Source organism: Gekko japonicus, unplaced genomic scaffold (genome assembly GCF_001447785.1).
Source record: "Gekko japonicus isolate JY-2015 unplaced genomic scaffold, Gekko_japonicus_V1.1 scaffold2718, whole genome shotgun sequence".
NCBI classification, from domain to species: Eukaryota; Metazoa; Chordata; class Lepidosauria; order Squamata; family Gekkonidae; genus Gekko; species Gekko japonicus.
Genome location: NW_015168127.1, coordinates 11,846 through 24,681, shown reverse-complemented (window position 1 = coordinate 24,681; position 12,836 = coordinate 11,846). Strand labels below are relative to the sequence as shown.

The following is a 12,836-nucleotide window of genomic DNA, read 5'->3' as shown; positions in this document are numbered from 1 at the left end:
TGTTGTTCTCAATAGGCATTCCTTTTATTTGTCTGAGTACATCCCTGGAATGGCAGACTGACAGAAAGGGATGGGTATTGGTGCAAAGGAAATCGCTCTTACTTTGTGAAAGGAAACAAACAGGGCTAACTGGCTATGCTAAACATTTTCCAGAAAAACCTTAGGATTCCATCCTTAACCTGTTTAATTCATTGAGCTATGTCCTGCAAGCCATGAAATACTCATTCAAAATACTAACCCAGATTTATGGTGCCATTAGCTTTTGTGGACCCAAGTCCGCTTTGTGAAATGTATCCTCCCATTGGCATATATAAATACTTTAAAACAGAGAAAGAAATTGTAACTAGTAGGGTCCAGAAAACTATGACATGTAAGATGTACTGTCTACGACAGACTGTATGCTGTGGGAAGACATTTGGCCCCTGCTGTTCACATTTTTCTCTGTCTTTCTCTGTTCACACCTGACAACAGAGAATATACTTCATGCATCTGATGAAGTGGGCTGTAGCCCACAAAAGTTTATGATTTAATAGATCTGTTAGTCTTTAAGGAACCACAAGACTCCACTTGCTTGTGCTGTAGCTGAGTGACACAACTACCCTTCTGGAATGTATAACTAATTTCGATTATATGAAAACTTTGGAAACTGCCTTCTGATCTTACTTAATTAGGATTTGCATAGGTAAGTAGCGCCACCTTGTGCTTTCATGTTTAACAGCCATGGCTTTCATGTGTTTGCGAACCAAGCAGCTTTTACTTTGTAATTTTCCTGTTGAGTCCACACATTACTTGTAACGTTTCCGTAGGAAAATGTGCAGTTATTTTAAATGTATCCAGTTTTACACATACCAATAAATAGAATGACATCAGTGGAAATTAAATCCAGAAACAGTACTGTCAGCAATAGTATGAGCATTTTAATTCCTCAGATAAGGCTAAATATAAAATAAAAAGCAGGAAGGTAGGAGAAAAGAGGGAAAATATATTTTAGGGCATAATGAAAAAGTCCAAAGTCTGTCTGCAGCCTGTAACATTAGGAAGACAAACACTGATAGGTGTTGCAGACTTAACTAGGTTTCTTGGTGATTGCTGCAAATCTAATTTCCTATTTCCTATTGCACTGGAGGAAACTTTGAAAGATGAAGCAAAAAATTGAGTCACTTCTTGTAGAATATAAATACTCATGTTTTATCAGAGCCCCCTGCAGTCCAATCAGGAATGCATAGGTCCCATTTAAGGCTAGTAGTAGCAGGAAAATGAAATAGTCCAGATACTAACTAACCTGGAGAACAGTTTTAGATGATCTACCTGCCATTAAGTCAACAGAAGTCAAACTGGGTAGCATTACCAAGAGGCTAAACAGGTAACTGCTATAAGCCAAGTCCTGTAAGAAGATCATCTACCTCAAGTTACAGAATTCATTTCTTGGACAGCTAAATGAAGTCTTTCTCTAAATAGTAGGGATGCCGGCCTCCAGGTGGGACTGAGGATCCCCTGGAATTACGGTCCATCTCCAGACTACAGAGATCAGTTCCCCTGGAGAAAATGGCAGGGTGGACTCTATGGCACTGTGCCCCGCTGAGGTCCCTCTCCTCCCCAGGCCCCACCTCCAAATCTCTGGGAGTTTCCCAACCTGAATCTGGCGCCCGTGCCCCCCATTCCCCACTGGTGGCCAGAGATGACCTGGCAACCTTAGTCAAATAGACAAGACTGTAGGTAGCCACATTGGTCCACAGAGAGAAAACCTATAAACAACAGTAATGCATTACTTTATTCAGGGCTTTTTTGTAGAAAAAGCCCAGCAGGAACTCATTAGCATAATAGGCCACACCCAACAACAGAAACTCATTAGCATATCCAGCCACACCCCTGACAGCATAGCTTATTAGCATATTAGGCCACATCCCATGTTACCAGAAGTGTGGTCATCCAGCCACACCCACCTTTTGCTTGTTATTCTGTTTACCTTGTTCGTTGTCAAAACCCAGGGCTTTTTTTTGTAGCAGGAACTCCTTTGCATGTTAGGCCACACACCCCTAATGTAGCCAATCCTAATGAGTTTCTGCTGTTGGGTGTGGCCTATTATGCTAATGAGTTCCTGCTGGGCATGGCCAACTCGGGAGCCAGTCGGAAATCCGTTCCTGTTTTTTTTTTTGTTCATTCCTGCCCAAAAATAGCCCTGAATTTATTTATCAAGACCAACTAAAATACAGTGGAAATGTAGCATCAATAATAAAAATAGCCGACATGGAGAACCTTTAAGCAAGTGTTATCAAGTACATTAGAATGGCAGGCAAGGTACAAACTTATAGCCAGAGAATGAACAGCAAATTAACATGCAACATGATGATGATCAAGATATGCAAAGTGAAAACTAAATAACACGTTAAGTATATTAGGATGTCTGCTGACATAACAGTATTTTTTGGAGGGGGCAGTAGTGTTAAGCACCCTCCACGCCTGACAGGAGAGAATGAAAATTCCCAGGCACCTCCCACAATTAGAAAAGACACCTTTAGACATCTATCTGCTAGTCTGACATATTTATTGCTTTACAACTGTTGACCCTATAACCTTAACTTGTTATTTAGTGTCACTTTGTGTGTTGCCCCCAGTCAGCATTAACTGCAGGTAATAGTAGTTCAGTAAAACTGCTGTGTATCTTTAAGCGCAGTTGCCCCTGGGCATTGTAGTCCTGAGCTAGGTGTCCCAGAAAGCATCCCTCTGACTGGCTCATCAAGAGTAATTTCCTGAGCTCAGAGGCACGGAGACAGAAATGTATAGTTCTTTTCCGTCTCTTTGTCTATCCTTACTGCAAGGAAAGGGGGAGGGGTCATTTTGTAGAAAAAGAGGTGCAGGAGCTCATTAGCATAACTCATTAGCATAGCTTATTTGCATATGCCACACCCCTGACATCACTGGAAGTGTGTCAGAAGGCAACAACCACTGCAACTTACCTGGCTGCTTCTTGCTCCTCATGGCCCGGGGCTGCTGGGAGCAGGGGGCGGGGCTTGTTGCATGTGCCCGCCCCCTGGGCTCTCTACTGCCGGAGCTCCGCTCCTGTGCGCTCCTGCAGGAAATGACCCCTGCAAAGATGTAACTTTTCCACCCAGCCATCAGATGAGATCAGTTTGGCTGTGCGTTGATCACATCCTAGAAAGCGTTCAGCTCTCAGACGGAGCTGAGTGCTGGACAGGAACACTTTGCATATCTTGATCATCATCATGTTGTATGTTAATCTGCTGTTCATTCTCTGCCTTTAAGTTTGAACCTTGCCTGCCATTCTAACGTATTTGATGAAGTGCGTGCACACGAAAGCTCATACCTTGAATAAACCTTTGTTGGTCTTAAAGGTGCCATTGTTGGACTCTAAATTTGTTGTACTGCTTCAGACCAACATGGCTGACCAACTGGATCTATCTTTAAGCAAGCTGTTCCTTACGTGCATTTTGAGGCAGTGCAGTCACACAAGTGATCTGTTCCAAGTGATCTGAACCCGCTCTTGTTCCCCATATTTTATAACTTTCCTTTCCGCAAACCTCTGAGCTGACATGCTCCATAGCTCTCCATACCTGACTCTTCCTCCTAAGTTTTGTTAACAATATCTTACATAAGAGATGAACACCTGATTTTTCTTAATCAGGAAACGACGCTTGAAGGAACTGAAATCTTTACAGAAGACACAAAGATATGGAGAACTCAGAGAAATTTCTGGTGAACAGTATGTCAAAGAAGTGACCAATGCGCCCAAGGGTGTGTGGGTTGTCATTCATCTATACCAATCAAGGTAATTATCAGGATTTCAAAATATTGGACTTCAAAACGGAGACAGATTTCCTTAAGACTTAGTATAAACAAAATGTGTACAAACTCAAGACGTTTACTCTGGAGTGATTGCTTGAACAGCCAGATACCTTTAATAATTTCTACTGGATTTGTCTTATAAATATTGCTATCATTCCTAGGTACATTCCTGTCTAGATAACAGATGCTTGCCCCTGAAATGTACATAGGAATACTCTCTAAGTATATTGTGTGTTCATATGCTATGCACAGGAAGCTGGGGGTCTTAAGGTAAAGGTAAAGGTTCCCTTGCTCGAAAGCCAGTTGAATCCGACTCTAGGGTTGCGGTGCTCATCTCCGTTTCAAAGCCAAAGAGCCAGCGCTGTTCGAAGACGTTTCCGTGGTCATGTGGCTGGCAGGACTAAACACCAAGGCGCACAGAACGCTGTTACCTTCCCACCGAAGTGGTCCCTATTTATCTACTTGCAATTTCTTGCTTTCGAACTGCTTGGTTGGCAGGAGCTGGAACTAGAGACGGGAGCTCACTCTGTCATGCGGCAACCCGGGTCTCGAACTGCTGAACTACCGACCTTCCACAGCCTGCAGTTCAGCGTCTTAACCACTTGAGCCACCACAGCTCCTCTTGGGGTCTTAAAGAAACATCCAAAATCTTGTTGGAAACTGAGATTTCTCATCTGGGTTTCCCCTGATTGATAAATCTAATAGGTAGATGTATTCTTCAACAGACGACCCACCTCTTAGTCTGAAGAGTGCCACTTGGGAATGCTTGTTAATGTGTAACAGAAAGAGAAAGAGAGCCAGTGGGAAAGCATTTTTGCCAGTGTGGCAGCTATGTTCAGATTCTAGACATGAGGAAATATATATCTGTATTTTAATTCTGTTGGTGAAACTGTCCAAGACAGTTTGGTAGGCGGATGAGCTTCCTGGATGGCTGAACGTTTTGCTAGTTAAGTGCTTAGATCTATTTGTTTTTGCTGGGTCTGAGACCAAAGATTTGTCATGCATTGTGTCACGGTGTTGAGAAACTGAGCAGCTCCCTTTTATGCAGCTGAGAAATGATGCAAAGCAGGGAGATTTCGAGCTGAAATTTGCAGATGAGGAATAATTAGGAATCAAGGAAGCTTTGATGAGCAATGTACCATGGGCATGTCATAGCTTAGCAGTCTTTGGCAGGGCTGCAGACAGGGGATTTAGGTGAATTGATTGGGTGGGGGCAGAGCTCAAACAGATTGCCACATGGCCAGAAACCACACCCCAGACTGAGACCTGAATACAAATATTTTTAGCTGGCCCAGAAGGTATCACCTGCTTTCCCACACTGTCTTATACCTTGTAATCCACGTTCAGGATTGTTTGTAGCCTACCTTGCCTTAGATAGTTTATTTGCATTGTTCTCTACTTCTGTAATCTTCATTGCATTGTTCATTGGTTGTCTTATGCTGTTTGGTTGCACTATTTTACATCCTGTAATCTGCCTTGCATCTCAGCAAGAAAGGTAAACTACAAAGTAAAGACATACATAGGGCTCTGTTGGAAACTCTTGCCTTCGCTCTGTGGAATATCACGGACAAGAAAACGTGACATTCCTGTACATATGGGGGGATAGTGACAGGAATCTCTCTGGTCTGGGTGCTGCTTGGGAAAGGAACCCAACCTTGTGCGGCAGTGCAATGAATTTATGAGTGTGCAGACTTGTGGGGCAGTGCAATGAACTTATGGGTGTACAGACCTGTGGGGAAAATGCTAAGCCCAAGAGGCAGAGAGATGGGGTTGGAAACCCACCACTCTGGTTGAACTCAGAGTAACATCCTTGTGGTATGGGTGCAGGGGTTGATGGGGAATATTTGCGGGAAATATTTGTGTTTCAGAGAGAGTTCAGTGATCAAAAAGATTTTTTCCCAAAGAGAGTTCCATGATCAAAAAGACTCAGTTTGGTGTAGTGGTTAGGAGCTGGGATTCTAATCTGGGAGAACCAGGTTTGATTCCCCACTCCTCCACTTGCACCTGCTGGATGACCTTGGGCAAGCCATAGTTCTGGCACAGTCATTCTCCTTCAGCCTAACATGTCTCTCATGATTGTTGTTATGAGGCTAAAATAGAAAAGGAGAAAACTGTGTTGTAAGTTGATTTGGTCCCCATTAGGGAGAAAAGGGTGTGTGTGGGGACAAATATAAACAAACAAACAAACAAATATCATGCCAGTTCTGTTCAAGATCTTCTTCTTGTTCAAGAGAGCCAGTTTGGTGTTGTGGTTAAGTGCGCGGACTCTAATCTGGGAGAACTGGGTTTGATTCCCTACTCCTCCACTTGCACCTGGCTGGATGACCTTGGGCAAGCCGTAGTTCTGACAAGAGCTGTTCTTGAAAAAGAGCAGTTTCTGTCAGAGCTCTCTCAGCCCCGCCTACCTCACAGGGTGTCTGTTGTGGGGAGGGGAAGGGAAAGGGATTGTAAACTGCTCTGAGGCTCTGTTGGGTAGTGAAGGGCAGGGTATAAATCCAATCTCTTCTCTTCTTTTTTTCATGTTGGGATTTCTTGTAGCATTCCTATGTGTTCACTAGTTAATAGACACCTCAGCTTCCTGGCCCAAAAGTTTCCTGAAACCAAGTTTGTGAAAGCCGTGGCCAGCAGCTGTATTGAAAATTACCATGACAGTTGCTTGCCTACATTGTTTGTCTATGAAAATGGACAGATCAAAAGCAAGTTCTTGGGAGTGACAGAATGTGGAGGAACAAAGCTGACAGCGGAAGGTAATAGTTCAACCTTCTTTTTAAACAACAAGGGTGGTGCAACAGTCCTGGAGCAAAAGCGGCTTGCCTTGCAGTACTGACAGCCAGGCAGGATCAGCTCAGACCTGCTGGGCTGCGGCAATGCTGAGAGTGAGCGCCGGCTCACGCAAAATGGTTCCCCTTGTCATTCCCGCAGTCCAAGTCCAAGCCGAGAAGGCCTGCGTCCCTGTCAGCCCCGCAAGGGCCACTTGTCTCAGTTGGCTCCTGCTGGCCAGGGCCTTCCAGAGCAGCGGCCCTTCGGGGACTTTCTCTGCAAGCTGAAGTGCCAGACTGTCCCCGGATGCCTATAGATGAAGGGTTGGGTTCCAAAATACCTTTCTGCATGCAGAGCCCCGGTGGGCTGGGTTAATGACATCCCCCCTGGGTTTTCTACCACAGCCTAGTTATCTTTCTGCCTTTTGCAAGGGAAGCAGCTGTCCCCCGTTTCCTTAATCTTTTCCTTGGGAAGACTCCTTCGCAGTGGTCCTGATTCTAGATATCCCAGAGATTCTCTAGTCTCCGTGCTGCTTCCCTAGTCAGCCCATGGCTTGGCCACCACTAGGGCTCTACACCCATCAGCCAGCAGAACCTGCTGGTCTGGCTGCTGTCATCTTCACATTCACTACACCAGTTTGGTGTCATGGTTAGGAGTGCAGACTCTAGTCTGGGAGAACCGGGTTTGATTCCCCACTCTTCCACATGCAGCTGCTGGTGTGACCCTGGGTCAGTCACAAGTTCTCTCAGAGCTGTCCTCTCAAGAGCAGTTCTCTTAGAGTTCTCTGAGCCCCACCTACCTCACAAGGTGTCTGTTGTGGGGAGGGGAAAGGAAAGGAGATTGTAAACTGCTCTGAGACTCCTTTGGGTAGTGAAGGGCGGGGTATAAATCCAATCTCCTCCTCCTCCTCCTCCTCCTCTTCCTCCTCCTTTTTCTTCCTGTGATTGACTATAGAATGTAAGGAGAAACACTGTTGGCCATGGCCCCTTGTCATGCTAATCAAGATAAAGGTTGACACCTGTATTATTTATTTCAAAAAACTCTTCCAAATCTTTTTTTACACTTATTTACCACATCTTTTTGTAGTAAAAGAGCATCATTTAAACTCCATCTTCTTCTTGATTCTCTGTTCCATTGCAAGACTACTCCTATGGGATTCTGGTCTGCAAATATCTTTGGCTGAATCTCTACTTTTTCTGAATTCATTGTCAAAATTTTTGATGTCCAACACATATCTATTCTTGAATGTTTGATGTCTGTCTGAAAAAAAGGTAAAGTCTCTGCCCTTGGGATGCTTGGCCTTCCAAGAGTCTTCTAATTCCAGCATTTCCATGTATTGAAATACATTTTTAGGTAGTTTTCTACCTTTAATTTTCCTTGATCTGTCTTTTTTGGGTCTAATACTCTGTTTATATCTCCAAACATCACTATTTCCTCATCTTGAAAGTGTAGCATAGTTTGGGAAAAAAGTCTCAAAAAATCCAACTTCTGCATCGTTTGGTGCATATATTGTTGCTATCACTCATATTTTGCGTTTCAGGAGTCTCATTTTTAACATTAGGTATCTTCCATCTGGATCTCTTAATTCTTCTAATACTTCTAATTGTGGATTGTTTATGTAAATAGCCACTCCACATTTTTTGTTCTGTGCTTTGTTCTGTGCTACTCTGCCTAAGCTGAAGCAAGATATGTTCATATTTCTTCTTTATATGAGTTTCTTGTAAGCATAATATATCAGCGTTTTGAAAATTTTCATGCATGTCGACGGGGAATTCAGTCTATTGATATTTACTTATACTACTTTCAATTTATCTACTTTGTCCTAATGTTGTTGCCACATCCAACTTGCCCTTTTCTGTGCTTGTTTCTTCTTCGGAGTTTCTGGTCCATGAACTTTGTTTTGAGCTGCTATCAAATGGCTCTGAGTTACTTGGAGATTCTCCTTCTGTTCCTCTGTGTAAGTCCTCCGTTTGCAGTTCTTTGGCCAGTTGCTTGGTTTGTTCCTCTGTTACAATTACTTTTTCTCTTTTGGTTAAGTATACCTCCATTGCAAATTGTCGTCACAATTGATTTATGGTTACCCCATAGGGTTTTCAAGGCAAGCAACAAACCCCGAACTTCCTTGGTGGTCTCCCACCTAGCTTCCAACTCCAGACAAAATGTACACCCAAGCAATGGTCCTACGTTTCATGAAGATTCAGGACAACAATAATACTATTAGAGAATCTTTGTATCCACTTTCCCAAACAGGGTAGAGCCCTGGTAAGGTCCAAGCCAAGGAGCTGACTAGAGAGGAGTATAACATGAGTTCAAGCTCACAATCTCATACTAGAACCAGCTGATGGGCTCGTAAATAGCTATTGCCCTACTCACCTATGGCTAGTCACTTCTATCGACATATTTGTATGGCGGATTCCTAGGTTACTTCAATAATAACTAACGGAACAAGACTGACCCTACAGGGTCTACAAAATAGCTAGTTCCTGTATGGCTTCAGTATACTCCCCCAATACTATTTATCTAACTTTTTAAAAAAGTGTTCTGTTTTCTATTGTTAAAGATGTTGGCGTTTCAGCTCACCTTAAGACCTCTTTTTGTTCCAGAACTTGAATGGAAGTTGGCAGAAGTTGGGGCTCTCAAAACTGATTTGGAAGAAAACCCCAAAAAGGATGTTGTGGATATGATGACATCTTCGATTAGAAATGCTTCCATACGCAACTAAGCGGGGGATGGTGAAGAGACAACTGCTACTTAAACTGGGAGGATACTAGAAGAACAAAAGCTGGTGCTATCTTTATGGTTCGTTTAATTGCAGTGTAATTAATGCTGCTTTTAAAAATAAAGAAATAGCATAGCACAAATACAGTTGGGGTCATTTGCTGTATCAGTAACAATGCTGCCTTTATATAACAGTCACATGCGCACACACATTGCTCCAATCCAGGGCTCTGTAAATGCTCTAATGCACATATGCAGCTTCCGCTAGTACTATTACATTGCTCCAATCCAGGGCTCTGTAAATGCACATATGCAGCTTCCGCTAGAACTATTGTTCCTCATTCACTGGCACGGAGTGAGCATCTTGGCATACACAAGAGCTTGTGTCTCTGTTCTTCGTTGCAGGCAAGACTTCGTTGCAGGCAACCCCCACCCCACCCCCCAAGTTCCCATGCCCACAAAGGATTATGAGAACAAGGTAGCTGTCCTTTTAAAAAGCCAGACCAGGTAACTTCCTCCACAATCCATTCGAAAACTGAATTTGGCTTCTAGGCCTTCTAATAGCTCAAATAATCTAGGTTTCTCTTCTTGTTACATCAGAACTGTGTTCAGTTATCCCAATGACATGTCTGTGGAATAAATGGAGTCCGCCTAGTTGTTGTCCCTTTTTGCATTTCCTGTCCTAGTAAGATTCAACCTGCTCTTGTGTTTCCTGCTTGACCCACATTTACTTGAAACGTAACTTTATGCTGGCAGTATATTTCATAGCTTTACTGTTTACACAAATAGCTTATATGGAGCTGTTATATAATGAGAGATCACCCGGGGAATAATTTAGCAGGATACATAGTACTAATGTACTGAATGTATATATTGAGGCAGAGGGTAACTTTTACATTTGAGAGCCAGTGTGATGTAGTGTTTAGTGGTGCAATGGTTAGAGAGAACCAGGTTCAAATCCCCATTCTGCCATAGAAGCTTGCTGGGTGACCTTGGGCCAGTCACACACTCTCAGCCTAACCTACCTCACAGGAGTGAGGACAAAATGGAGGACAGGCGAGTCATGTAAGCTGCTTTGGGTCACCATTGGGAAGAAAGGTGTCATATAAATAAATAGACATCACCAAATGCTTCTCTGAGGAAACAACCTCAAAAACATTCTATCACTTTTGTGTATAGCGGTATTTTCCTTCCTTGCTCATTTATGGAATTCTCGCTTCAGAGACTAATTCTAGAAATTTCCAGTAGCACCCACAAGAAACCTCTGTACATACCAGCTAGAAATCTAGCCCCTTGGCCTTCAATCAGTTTTTCCACTCCAGTGACAGGTGACAGAACCCCTACAACCTTACTAGGGCTCAGGAGTGTCACTTAGAGCGTCTGGGTTCTTGGACACCTGGAGTTTGCAGCAGAAGACCCCATTCGTTTCCATTCCATATTGGATCATCCTGACAGAGTTAATCCTTTTTTGGGCAAAGAATAATCTGATGTGGGCCTCCCTTTCTCCATTCTACCCTCACAACAAACCTGTAAAGTAGGTTATGCCTAGCCCAAGGTCAATGAGTTCCATGGCTGACAATGCACTCTTGTGCAGAGTTATTCCAGTCTAACGCCCCTGAAATAAGTGGATTTAGACTGAAGTGGTTCTGCAATGGAGTACACTGTCCGTGGTCATGATGGCAACAGCTTTGTGTTCATTTATTCCAAGACTAGCAAAGCCAGTTCAGTCAACAAATGGGTGGTGAAACCGGGTGACCCCTACTCCTACTCATCCACCAATTTATTTCAGATTTCTGAAGGGTAGCCAAGTTAGTCTGTTGTGCAAGCAGTCCTGAGGCTGCTTAAACTGTAACAGATATGTTGTGCTGCTGATTACTTACTAGGTAATCAGCAGAGGATACTAGCAATAGCGCATATCATCTTGGAAGATTCCTCTAAGCTAGGGCTGTGCTTTATGGAGCACCCCTCCCCAAGCAACTTGAGAAAGCACTCGCTGGACCTCAGTCCAGTCATGCCTTCATAGTAAATGTGTGGCCCCATCTTGCTTAAACCAAGCTTGATGTGCCTTATCCCACACTGAATGTGCAGAGAAGCAAGAGGTTTAAAACTTTACTGGTACTTCACCCTAACAGAGCAGGTCATCTGCAGAAGTTATCACAAGGTAGTTGAAAAGTACGCAGACGGAGAGTGATTTCAGCAAAGCGTACTTTATTTGATCAGGAACAAGACAGCTTTTGCTGGCTCGCAGGCCGGCTTATATTCCCTGTGAAACCGCCACCCATAACACACACACACACCCAATTCCCAATAGGTTATTTACAGGGGCCGAGAGTTCCATAGGCTCTCGGCTGGGACCTAGCCCCCTGATTGGTGCAGGCTAGGATCCGCATAGTCTATTGTCTCTAAGAGCGAAGTTCGACGTTTGTGCTTGACCGCGTGGAGCCCTAGCCAGCCACGCGGTCTGACTGGGTATATTATAGGGTTGCCAAGTGGTCTTACCTTGCCTGGCGGGGGAGCCTCGCTGGGCTCTGGGAGCTCGTTGGTGCGCGCGCCACCAGCACATCACCAGAAGTGACGTGCTACGTTGCTCACGTTGGGGGCGTGGCCCAGATCATCGGGGGGGAACCATATAGTTTCCCCCCCCTGACGATCTGGGCCACGCCCCCAACGTGAGCAATGTGGCTGTGTCACCTCTGGTGACGCAGCTTCGGGGGGCGGAGTTCCCCCCGGGGCCCGATTCCGCCATGGCGGAAATCAGGCCTCCAAAGCGGGGGTTTCCCCGCCCCCCGGGCCCACTTGGCAGCCCTAGTATATTACAGCAGTGATACTTCAGTTACTTAAAGAAGGGAGAAGTGAGTCTTGATACAGGTGTTCAGAATCCTAACAGGTATTTCACTTGGGAGTTGGACCAAGTGTTTCTGTGTTTCTGTCTCCTTCCTGCCTGAGAATGTAAGGGCTAGGGCAGGGCGGGGCCAGAGGCACGAGCCCTTGGGAACAAGCCCAAGGGCAAGACTCAGAAGGCTCTCAGCCTGGGGATTTATGATGGTCAACTTAGTGAAGAAGGACCTGCCCAGGTTGCATTTGTTTGTTTGCTTTGATTATTTAATTTGGTGTGGAAATTTCTAAAGGCCACTTTGGGTGCCTCGAGAGAAAAGCAGCATCGAGAAATGAAATCAACCATCTACCACGAAGCATTCTGAAAACCTGTAGTATACATGCAGTGGTCGCTTAGATTTCAGAGGTGAACGATATACTCCACTTCCTCCAGAACCTTCCTTCTGGCTGGCAATCCAAGTGCAAGTGTGTGAGCCTAAGCTGGCTGATGGTTTCTATAAGAATTTGACAAGGAGAGATTTCTTGGCATCACTATCCAGGGCAGTACCAGCTGACCCTTATTTATTCTGACCACACTATTTGAATCTTCTCAAGCAGGAAAACAGGGGGACATGTATTCCCGCTTCTTTTCATGAGTTATGGAAAACAAATACCTGCCTGAGTTGTGCATTAAATTCACATTCATCATTGCATCTTTCCTGTTTTAAGGATGCTTGTGA

The 12,836-nt window shown here is 44.3% G+C and overlaps 1 protein-coding gene across 1 annotated transcript in view; it reads left to right on the top strand.

Moving 5' to 3' along the window:
* The window catches only part of LOC107113553 (phosducin-like protein 2), a 74,589-nt gene extending 65,303 nt beyond the window's left edge, over positions 1-9,286 (top strand). Inside the window, exons 7-9 of the mRNA XM_015414903.1 lie at positions 3,644-3,787; positions 6,343-6,551; positions 9,168-9,286. Coding sequence (XP_015270389.1) covers positions 3,644-3,787; positions 6,343-6,551; positions 9,168-9,286 — 472 coding nt within the window. The remainder of the gene's footprint in view (positions 1-3,643; positions 3,788-6,342; positions 6,552-9,167) is intronic.
* Positions 9,287-12,836: the final 3,550 nt, after the last annotated feature.